At 33.4% G+C, this 11,963-nt stretch overlaps 2 protein-coding genes across 4 annotated transcripts; one reads left to right on the top strand and one right to left on the bottom strand.

Annotated features, from left to right (window-relative positions):
* Positions 1 to 219: 219 nt before the first annotated feature.
* On the bottom strand, positions 220 to 1,106 carry LOC7481677 (uncharacterized). Of its 3 annotated transcripts, none has more exons than XM_052455670.1 (2): positions 700 to 1,106; positions 220 to 540 (listed from the first exon to the last, which is right to left on the bottom strand). In XM_052455670.1, exons 1-2 carry the CDS (start codon positions 1,104 to 1,106, stop codon positions 480 to 482), a joined length of 468 nt encoding a protein of 155 aa, XP_052311630.1. In that variant the 3' UTR covers positions 220 to 479. The 3 variants fall into 3 exon arrangements, with proteins under 3 accessions (XP_052311630.1, XP_052311631.1, XP_052311632.1); XM_052455671.1 differs by having other exon boundaries at positions 220 to 494; XM_052455672.1 differs by having other exon boundaries at positions 220 to 491.
* A 283-nt stretch (positions 1,107 to 1,389) lies between these two features.
* On the top strand, positions 1,390 to 3,504 carry LOC7463348 (transcription termination factor MTERF6, chloroplastic/mitochondrial). Its single transcript, XM_052455839.1, has 2 exons — positions 1,390 to 1,513; positions 2,179 to 3,504. Exons 1-2 carry the CDS (start codon positions 1,511 to 1,513, stop codon positions 3,502 to 3,504), a joined length of 1,329 nt encoding a protein of 442 aa, XP_052311799.1. The 5' UTR covers positions 1,390 to 1,510.
* Positions 3,505 to 11,963: the final 8,459 nt, after the last annotated feature.

Here is an 11,963-nt window from a genome sequence, read left to right as displayed (position 1 = left end):
TAAGAGAAGGGGCATGGGAAATTTCATGACTGGACTTTAGTCCTTGGGAGGCATGGAGCACCTCAAACTGATTCACCAAATTATTTGTCTTTTTATTTAGTCCTTTTGTCCCGTGAATTCAGCACTTTGAAATTCAATAAATTTCTTCAATTTCACCCATTTCAATTTAGTTCAGAATTGTTACAAAAAGGCAATATATGCCAAGGGCACAAATAGCAGTTGGCAAAATGCACGAAATACATGTATATTGTTTGAAGATGGCAATTTACATGTGGCATTTCGCAAAGCAGAGATTTTAAAAAACAATTGTTGATGTTCTCACTGTAATGAAGAGCCAAATCGAAGTCAGAAATCTCCTAACAATTCTTCAAGATGACCTACAGGTACAACTTCTTAAATCCTACCCAATGCCTCCTGAAGTGACTATATCATAATATTATAAGAGAATCTTAGCCAAGCCAATGGAACCACAATAGCCTTTAACATGACAACTGCTGATCAAATACATTCATCAACACATGAGTAGCAAATATCCAGTAACTGAAGAAAGCATAAAATATTTACAAGCATCAGAGATGAGATTCCATTTATGAAGATGACAGTTGAGACAAGTTTGCTGTTAAGCTTAAGAGGGAGCCAAAGAAACAGAGTGGAGGAAGAAAATTAAAAAAATAAAATAAAAAAGAAAAGAAAACTTACGAAGCATCATCAGAGATGTTATTAAAATCATCTGTTTGGGGCTGTGAGGTTGTTGGAGGCGGATGAGATGGTTGGGGACGGCGGGGATTGTTAGCGTTATAGTTAGGTTCTCCTCCTCCTCCTCTTCCACCACCACCTCCTCTATTGCTATAGTTATTATTGAAGTTAGGTCTCTCGCCTCTTAAAGGCCTGTTTGGTATGGGATCCGGTGGTTTCTGATTCTGATTCTGGATCTGCGTCTTCCTTTCTTCTTCATCATTGAAATTGAAACCAGCAGCAGCAGCAACACCAGTAGAAGTAGTAGCTCGTCCTTTAACAGAGCTGCTGAAACGGCGCAGTATTTGAAAAAGCGAGGTAAGCGAGAGAGAATGGAGCTTCAAGATCCGAAATTGAGATGATGATGCCATTGCCACTGCCCGGAGTGATTGACTGATTAAATCAGCATTTGATTTTGAAGAAAGAAAGGGAAAAGGGGGTTTTAGTTTTAGGGTTTTTGAAAAATGAAAACAGATGACACAGGCAAACGGACATTTTCAAAATGAATAGGATAGAGAAAGAAACGCCAAGGAGACGAGGCCAACATGGTCTTTTTGGTTAGAAACAGTAAGGGCAATTGTGGTAAATAATGTCGGCTAGAATGGAATAGAATACAAATACAACAGAACAGTTACAGAAGAAGAAGAAGAAGAAGATAAGGCAAGCGCAAAGTAGCAAACTGAGAGAGAGAGAGAGAGAGAGAGAGAGAGAGAGACGAGATGAATTGAATATAAATTACTCAAATAAAAATCAGTAGTGCTAAGCTTCTCTTCTCATGGTCAGACCTTTCTCTCACTATCTTCTTCTTCTTCTTATAATTCTCTTTATATATATATATATATATATATATATATATATATATATATATATATATATATATATATATATATATATATATATATTGTTCATATGTAGTGCTGCGAGATTCGTTATTATTTATTTATTTCATCATCCTTGCTTGTAATTATTCATATACAAGTTGAAGTTATTTACGGTGATGGTTTCTTCTCCATTACTCGATAGAAAGAGCTGCATGGCATTTATTTATTCTTATGGGTTACTTGCTATTCAAATATGAAGTTATTCCATTACGCTTACATTTACAGCACCATCGCTTTTGACATCCCTTTCTTTTGTTTCAATTCATTTTCAATTGTAATGTAATGGAAAGTAGTTTGTAAAAAGCAAAAGATAGTCTTGCTATACAATCAATACACCATTCTCATATGATTAAAGTCACCAACTAATTACTTACCCTGTTTGTTGCAATGCTTAAAACTCCTAATCCAAAATCTTTAGTCAATCTTCAACCTTCTTCATTAATATCCTTTGCTCATTTCACCAAATGTTATCTTCATTCCTTCATTTTCTATTTCATCTCCCCTTTCCCTCTCTCTTTCGCCCCACTCGTACAACCATTACATTTGCTTCTTTTCTTCTCAGCCCATATGGAAATGGCAAGCACTCAAAAATGGTAATAGCAGCATCCTGTGGTTCTTCAGGGATAGAGGTTTTGATGACAACGCCGTCCATGAAATGTTCCGAAAGTGCAAATGCCTACAAGGCACCCAGGGGGATAGAGCATCTGGAAACTGGGCTTACCTCAAAACCATTGGCATTCAAGAGAGAAAGCTCCCTTCAATTATTTCAAAGTGTCCCAAAGTCCTCACTCTCGGTCTCAATGAGAAGCTCATCCCCATGGTTGAGTGCCTTGCTACCCTTGGTTCTAAACCCCGTGAAATTGCTTCCGCCATAACCAGGTTCCCTCACATACTGTCTCATAGCGTTGAAGAGAAGCTCTGCCCCCTTTTGGCTTTTTTTCAGGCACTTGGGGTCCCTGAAAAGCAACTCGGCAAGATTTTATTGCTCAACCCAAGGCTCATCAGCTACAGCATTGATTCCAAGCTCACACAAATTGTTGACTTTCTTGCTGCTCTTGGCCTTACCAAAGATGGGATGATTGGTAAAGTTTTGGTGAAACACCCCTTTATAATGGGGTATAGCGTTGACAAGAGACTACGCCCCACTTCAGAGTTTCTCAAGTCAGTTGGACTGACAGAGCTGGATCTTCAAACGGTGGTCATGAACTTCCCCGAAGTTCTTTGTAGAGATGTCAACAAGATTCTGAAACCCAATTTTGCATATCTAAGGAGATGTGGATTCAATGATAGACAAATAGCAGCTTTGGTGACTGGTTATCCCCCTATTTTGATCAAGAGTATCAGGAATTCTCTGGAACCTCGGATCAAGTTCTTGGTGGAAGTAATGGGAAGACAAATAGATGAAGTTGTTGATTACCCAAACTTCTTTCAGCATGGTTTGAAGAAGACTTTGGAGTCAAGGCACAAACTTTTGAAACAGAGGAAACTAGATTGTAGCTTGAGTGAGATGCTGGGTTGTAACCAAAAGAAGTTCCTAATGAAGTATGCCTTGCTTAAGGATCCGCCTGAGATATTTGTTCGTTCTTTCATGACTCTAGGTGATCTTTATCTTTATACTGAACTCAACTCGTGTGAGGATGCGATCAATGGGAACTCGAGTTTTGTGATTCCATTTGTTTTGAAATTTACTGAAATGGGGCATAAATTTGTTAATGATCTGATCGATCCAGCATTATCGATGTTGATCAGTTCTGGCACACTGGCTAAAAGATGCTTGCAAAAAGATATGGATGTGATGTACCACAATTTTATTGTTTTCCTTACAATAGTGTTTGAAATGGCGACAATTGAACTAACAAACAAGAAATCCTGGAAATCGTGCACTTAATTACAGTATTTTGATCCCTAATTAGCTTCCGTACAAGTATAGCTCTAGATCTAAAAGTCTGCAGGGGTGGTTGTTAGAAAATGAAGATACAACAAGATGTATGATCTCTACACATGCAGAGTAAGTTTGACAGCATACAAAAACAACGCCATAGAGGAAACTAGAAGGATGACATGCAGAAACTTTGTAGCTTTTCTAGTAACATGGCTCCAAAACTACAGAAGCTCAAGGATGTAAACCGGGAGTCTTGATGGAGTCCTCTGCAATTTTGTTACAATTTGTGTTCTTGCATAATTTTGAGAAGATGATGTTACGCTGGAGAGTGAACCAGTTGTACTGTCAATGGAGCTTATGGAAGGCCACGTGACGACAGACGTAAATGGAGGTACGCGAGGCAGTGGCAAAGTCCGAAAAAAGAAACCCTAAATTCTTTAGGTTCAAGCAATAAAAATTATGATTGAACAAAATTCAATACATAAATAAGATCAAATCAAAATAATATCTAATAAGATTTAATTTATTGATGAAAAAGAAGAAGAATAGAAAGGAAAAAAAATCCTTCGCAACCGTTATTTTACTGGAATAAAAAAGAAGAGTAAAAGGAATTATATGAAAAGAAGAGAAAAGAGGTCAATTAGAATGGTACTTACCCTTGGAGAAAACTAGGGTCTGGCCATGATTTGTTCCAGGCTTCCATCACCTTGGGGCACAAGTGTAACTATGAGACGATATTTTAACCTCTTAACTAGGGTTTTGTTTGGTTTAACTGGAGTAATATTTATATTTCATCAATCTTCCACCATTTCACATCAATTTACTGCCGGGTTGATTATTTATGTAAGCTTCATTTCAGCACACAATTTAATTCAATCTGTAGATCACCCGTGGAAGCAGAAAAACCGAAGAATGATTCTTGTTTGAGGTGCTCGAGGCTTATATAGTCTCATTTAGGGCTCGTTTGGGAACGCGGCTGCGGCTGCGTTCTCAAAAAATTTGAATTTTTTTTTTTGCTAAAATTTAATATGGTTTGTATGTTTTGGATCGTTTTGATTTGCTGATGTCAAAAATGATTTTTAAAAAATGAAAAAACATCATTGACATGTATTTTGACACGAAAAGTTATTTGAAAAGCACCCGCAACCACACTGCCAAACACGCTCTTAATAGAGGCTCTTTCGGCATAGGATTTCTTTTTTTCACCATGTACACCTCCATCACCTTGGAGGTGTTAGTAATATTTAGGATGAAAAGAAATAGGAGTTAGCTTAGAGGTATAAAAATATTATCTTTAAGGTGTTTATTTGTCCCACATAAAATTTCATATTTAAAAATATTAGGAGGGAGTGACTTTTTAATGTAGGATAAACATTTTTTCAATACTTATTTACAAACTACACCATCATCAGAAGGTGCCGTCCGGTGGATCAGGAGAGAGTGTGATATTATATTTGTTAAAAAGAGACATTTTTTGATCGAATTAATGCTGTTGATATTGAACCCGATATGGTTGTCATCTGGATCATCGATGCCATCTTGCTTTTCCGCGTCAAACTCTATAGCCACAAAGTGGTTTGCACTAGTGTTACCATCAGTAGAGGCATTGGTCAGGCCAATCCATTGCCCATAACTTGCTTTGGGTGTGCTAACATTTGGAGCTATAAGAAAATCCAAGCCATGACCAGCCTCCCAATCTTTCTCTCTGTTAATGACAAAAGTGGGGTTGAAGGAGGATAATCTGCCATCTCCATTATCACCTTTGCCATCATCCATCCAGGTACGTGACAGGTTTATGATACATGATGCGGCCAGATGCTTTTTTCTGTTTCGAAGTATGAGCATCATGGGAGTTTCAGGAGCAAGTTAAAGTGCTTATGGATGAATTGCCACTGAGAGTCAGTAACTTCTCGTGATCTTCATCAACAAATCTCTCAAATGTCAATGATACGTCAGTGAAAGCTAGAGATGTGCAAGGTTGAACAGCACAATAACGAGGACGACAGTCATGATCTAATTTGGATTCTGGGCATGCACCTATATGTTTCAGCTGTACGTAGTATTGAGTAGAAAGAAAGACGAGGAGATCATGCAGAATATGGGAGCAGGGGGTTCAAATGAGAGTTTTACTATCTTCTCTCCCTCATATATATATATATATATATATATATATATATATACAAGCCAGATTTAGAAATGAATATAGAGAAAACACTAGGAAATTATGATGGGGAATTTTTTTGCTGTAACTTGTCGTTAAAACCTGGCCTATTACGTGTTTTTTATTTATCTATCTCCCATTTAGGTATAGAGAACCACAATAATAACCTTTTAAAGGTATTCAGTACTTGGAAGAAAAGAAATTTTATTTTTATTATTTGGACCAAGGGCACTGCACTTTTCAAGAGATTTTTTGGTAATAACTTTTCAAGAGATTTCACACACAAAATGAATGGATTTCCCATATCATAAATATCTTTCAAGTAATGACACACACATAATAATACATGTAATTAAGGGTAACAAATCAAACACGGTAAAGTATAAATTATAGTGCTATTATAACAAGGAACATTGATTAATATCAAGTATAAACCACTAGCTAGTCATTAGCAATACTACTTTCATATATATATATATATATATATATATATATATATGGATATCAATTATTACTTGGATATGAAACCCCCAACGACTGCAGCAATTATAGATGTAGGATCTCCCAGGATAGCTGAGACAATAAGGCGAATGGCACCACCAGCCATCTGACAGCACCTCGTAACCTTTCCACCTCTAATTCCCCCGTGATGGTTTGCCAATGTCCCCTTGAGGCTAGGAATCCTGCTCTGCATCTCCCTCACCTTGTTTTCATCCACTTTGAGATACATGGCTTCCCAGCTTTCCACTAATAACTCCTTGACACATGACAAATGAAGATTATACGTTTTGCAGCGAGACCTGTAAGACCAACCGTGTCCTTTCCCCCCACATCGATGACATGCCCCAGAGAGCTTGCGACACAGGTAAAGTTGTGCTCACCATCGTCTAGAACTTGAGGGAGGTTTGCACAACAAGGATGAAGATCAAATCCACATCGCTTGCAGTGGTAGACAAAGCCTAGCTAGAACCGATCATTTCTACATGCATCGCATATCCTCTTCTCTTCACCTGGAGGGTGATGGTGAAATTCGAAATTGCAGTTTCTGTAAAAGGGAATATTGACGATAGGAGGTGGCACAGCACATGCCTTGTGCAGGTCAAACTGACCAGCGCAACATTTCTGGTGGCAACTGTACTTGAGACCTATGCCAGCTTCCTTACAACCATCACAAGCGAATATGGGATCTCAGTGTATTCAAGTTTTATCTTGTGATGTGGGTGGATGGGATGAGTGATTTCTTTGTAACTGATCTTCATGGATTTCTTTATTTAATCTTATGCCCTCTTCTTCATGTTTTCTGTTAGGGAGTAACTTATGACAGTTTGTTTATATATAAAGCTAATTGATTAATTACAAGGGTACAGGCTTCCTTCCTGTTTTCAACTTTAAAAAAGATGATAAAATTGATATCTAGATAGATCACAGGCTGATACTTTGCTTAAGTTTCACAAGTAGAGAATAACTTGGGGTGTAGTTGATACAGCAAATTAAGCTGTTGACGAGGAGGGTTCAAATTAGAGAGAGAGAGAGAGAGAGAGAGAGAGAGAGAGAGAGAGAGATTTGTTTTATAAAATGGTTTTTATTTAGAAATATATTAAAATAATATTTTTTTATCTTTTAAAAATTATTTTTGATATTAACGTATCAAAATGATTTAAAAACACTAAAAATATATTAATTTGAAGCAAATAAAAAAATAAAAAAATTTAATTCTTTTTAAAATATTTTTTAAACACAAAAATAAACAATATTAAATTAAATCGAAGCTAATGCCAAATATTATCTTAAAAAGGGTATGGTTATTTAACGCCTTTTCATATATTGTGGAAAGAAATGAATTTAACATTCTTGGCTGTGAAGTTGTTCAGGATCATTATGCGCATTTGCCAATATTAATAAATTCATAATATTTAATTAACCACGTTTGAATGAATGAAAAATTAGTTCTTGGTGATAAATATGGATTTAAAAGATCTTAACAAATAAATCAATTTGATGAGAAATTCAGAAACGTGATGATCTAATTTAGGACCACTTTCAAAAATTAGTTGTTCCTATGCAAGAAATATTATTTTTTAAAATATGGTATTTCTAATTTTATATATATGTGTGTGTGTTAAAAAATAAATAAATAAAAACATACATATTCAGAATAAAACTTTAAAAAAAAAAGTTCGTACATTTTCTTATATATTTTTCTCAATACTTAAAATACAAGACACATAATATATTTATAAGAGAAGAAAATAAGAACATTAAAGGATACTAGAAAACTTTAGTGTTATGGAAAACCAAGAGACTAAACATTATGAAGTCTAAGAGATTTTAATGAACATTCAATATATATAATTATAGATTTTATAACATTTTTTCTTAAATGACTATGTACTAAAAATGTGTCTCATTAAAACATTGCAAATGAAAACCTAATAGGAAAAAAAAAACCTAAGCAAAGGAAAAAGAGTATAATATTCTTGTGTGATTTCTAAATACTTCAGGATTCAATAAAAGGTTTTATATAGATACTTCAAAATCCATATACTCTAGGATCCATAATTTGCACCGACTTCATCTAAAAAATACATGTTTTATGATAAATCTTTAAGATGATGCATTCCAATATTATGGATAAGGCTTTTGAAAGTTAAGGTCACTACCACAATCTTTAGATTTATAGACGGAATTTTCCGTCGGTATTTGCACTATCATTCCGTTGGTAATTAATTTACCAACGAAATCACAGACGAAAATGATTCGTCGGTGAATCTTGTGTCGGTAATTTTTTGTCCGTCGGTAAGTCTGTTGGTAATAAAAAAATATTATTACCGATGGATTTACTGACGGAAAAAGCGAGCAAAAAAAAATTACCCGCTTCATTCCCTCGGTATTTCCCTCAGCAAAATACCGTATGTACGTAATTCCGTTGGTAATTATTTAAAAATATTAAAAAAAATCTATTTTACAAAACTATAAAATAATTAAATTAATATAAATCAACACACTATAATACTCAAAATGCTTGGAAAAAAGAAGAAGAAAATCAACTCAAACAAATTTGCAACAAATAAATTTAACTAAAAAAATTCATATGAAATTTTTTTAAAAATCCTATAAATAAATCAACTAAAAATTGATCTCATATGAAAAACAAATCCTACAACAACATTCATACAATTATTAAGAACAAAAACAATTAAAAATAAAATAAAAAACAAATATAGTGAAAAAAACACGAAAAAAAAAAGAAAAAAAAATCTTACCTTAATGTAGTTGCAAGTGAAGCTAAGAAGAGAAAAAAAATTCATAAAGTATACTAATTAAAAAAAATTGAGAAGAAAAAAGAAGAAAGGAGAATAAGACATACATGAGCATGGAGGAGAAGAGAAGGAGTTGAGGAGAGGAGAGAAGAAAAAAAAAATGGATATTGATGTTTTTTACATATGGGGGAAAAGAAAAAGAAGAAGAAAGGAGACGGGTCTGTTGTGAAATTAGGGATTCTAGGCTTTTTATTGGAGTGTTTTACAGATAGTTTTACCGATGGATAATTAAATATTGATATTTTTAATCATTCTGTCGGTAATTCCGTTGGTAAAATTATCACGTCATCATTTTTTTACTTTGTTTTAATTATTTTATTTCCTACTATAATTTCCTCGATATATACCGAGAGAATATTGCCGTCGGTAAAATCCATCGGTATATTTTCGACGGAAATCCTTTTGATATTTCCGTATCAATTTTCTAGTAGTGGGTTGTTAAAGACTTTGTAAATAATTCTGTTAAATTATCATTTGACCTGATTTGCTTGATATCAATTTTTTCTTTCTGTTGAAGCTTATGAGTATAAAAAAACTTTGATAAGATATGATTTGTTTTGTATCCTTTTTAATGTGGCCTCCTCTAATTTGAGTGATACAGAAAACATTATCTTCAAACAGTATTATGGGACTATTTTTAATGGTTGATAATCCATATTTTTTTTATGTACTGAATAATTGATCTTAGCCATATACATTCTTGACTTGCTTCATGGATTGCAATAATTTCTGAATGATTTGATGAAGTAGCCACTAATGTTTATTTGACAGATCTTTAAGAAATTACAATACCTCCATATGTAAACATATAACTTGTTTGTGATCTCTCTTTGTGGGGATCAGAGAGATAACCTGAATCTGCATATCCAATTAATTATAAATTTGATCTATTATAAAATAACCTCATTTTAGTTGTTTTGCGGAGATAGCGAAGTATATGTTTGACCACATTCCAACATTTTTTTTATGGGAGTGGAACTATATTTTGCCAATAAATTGACTACAAAAGCTATATCTGGTCTTGTATAATTTGCAAAATACATGAGTGCTCCAATAACACTAAAATATGGTACTTCTTGACCAAGAATCTCTTCTAACAGCCATAAAAAATCTTTATTCACATCAAGTGATCGAACAACCATAGATGTACTCAAAGGATGAACATTGTCCATATTAAAGTGCTTCAAGATCTTTTCTGTATATGTCGATTGATGGATAAATTTTCTAATTGAAATATGTTCAATTTGTAAACCAAGACAAAATTTTGTTTTTTCAAGATCTTTTATCTCAAATTCATCTTTCAAATAGGTTGCAGTTTTTGTGAGCTCTTCATGAGTACCAATAAGATATAAATCATCAACTTATACTATAACAATAACAAATCTAGATATTGTTTTCTTAATAAAAATACATGGGCAAATCTCATTATTCTCAAACTCTTTTTCTAGAAGGTATTCATTAAGATGATTATATCACATTCGACCAGATTACTTTAACCCATATAAAGATTTTTATAGCTTAATAGAATAAACACTTCTGGGTTTATCATAAAAGGCTTCATGCATTTTGAATCATTTAGAGATTTTCATATGGATATCTTTATCTAATGATCCATAGAGATATGTTGTAACTACATTCATTAAACGCATATTTAGAGTTTATGAGACTACTAATCGAATTAAAAATCTAAAAGTGATTGCATCCATAGCTGGAGAATAAGTTTCCTCATAATCAATGCCAGGTCTTTGTGAGAAACCTTGTACAACAAACCGTGCCTTGTATCATACCTCTTGAAATTACATTCTCTATATTGTTGTTACAGGACAAAATTTGAGGCATGAAAAATAGAGGATGTTTTCTCTAACATTTGTTTTCCTGTGGAATTTTCACCATATAATTTCAACTATGATGCAATTTTAAAAAGAGTAGAATTATATTCACTAACTGATTTCAAATCTTGCAACTTCAGGTGCAACCAATTATAACGAGCTTGGAGGATATAATAAATTTTTGGTGGTCATAGCTTTCCTTTATATTTTGCCACAGAACAAGAGGATCTTTTGTTGTGAGATATTCAACTTTTAATTCTTCATGGAGATGGTGGCGAATGAAAATCATTGATTTTGCACAATTCTGCAAAGATGCGTTAGTTTCTTCTTTGATGGTCTCTCTAAGATTCATAGCTTTCAGATAAATCTCAACGTCAAGGATCCATGACAAAAAAGTTATTATCAAATATATCAAGAGCAGTAAATTCAAATGTCGCCAGATTCAACATTATCTATATAAAAAAAGAAAACAACTTATTAAATAAAATCATGAATATAAAAGAAAAAAATCAGTCTTTGAAGACTGTTATTCAATTCTTTAGAAATATTAGTTCTTCGAGAATTATATTTAATTTATTTAATTCTTCAGAAACTTACAATACTAGTTGTTCAAGAACTTTAAATCTTAATGAATAAAAAGGAAAGAAAATTTATCAAAATAAGTTACAAAGCCAAATATATTTAATAAAATATGAACAATAATGAAAAGAGAAAAAATATTGAAATTGATACAAGCCATATAACATAAGAGTTTATGTGTATCAAGATTTCTATATAAATTAAGTTGGGTAATCGTGCTAATAACGTGTTAAAAAATTAAGACCAAGTAAGAATATGTATATTTAGAATAAAATTTAAAAGAGAAGTTTATTTATTTTCTTGTATATTTTTTTTAATATTTATAATACAAGACAAGTAATTTATTTATAAGGGGAAGAAACATTAAAAGATATTAAAAAATTAAATGTTATGAAAAATCTAAACTAAATTAAGAGATTCAAAATATATATATCTTTTTCACGCACAGTACATGAATGGAAAGGAAAAGAAAAAAAGGTTGTCGAAGGTAGATTATATTCCAAGGAAAAGTGTACTTGCTAGTCGGTACCGAGGGCCCCAACCCCAGGAGGAGGAGGAGGAGGAGGAGGAGGGGAG

Source organism: Populus trichocarpa, chromosome 9 (genome assembly GCF_000002775.5).
Source record: "Populus trichocarpa isolate Nisqually-1 chromosome 9, P.trichocarpa_v4.1, whole genome shotgun sequence".
Classification (NCBI taxonomy): Eukaryota; Viridiplantae; Streptophyta; class Magnoliopsida; order Malpighiales; family Salicaceae; genus Populus; species Populus trichocarpa.
This window is presented reverse-complemented; position numbering and strand designations above follow the sequence as displayed.

What these genes read in the sequence shown, in the direction of transcription:
- LOC7481677 (XM_052455670.1), bottom strand. Translation starts at nt 1,106, where the DNA reads ATGGCATCATCATCTCAATTTCGGATCTTGAAGCTCCATTCTCTCTCG. An exon ending in AACATCTCTGATGATGCTTC is followed by an intron (nt 541 to 699) that starts GTAAGTTTTCTT and finishes TGCTTTCTTCAG; the next exon opens with TTACTGGATATTTGCTACTC.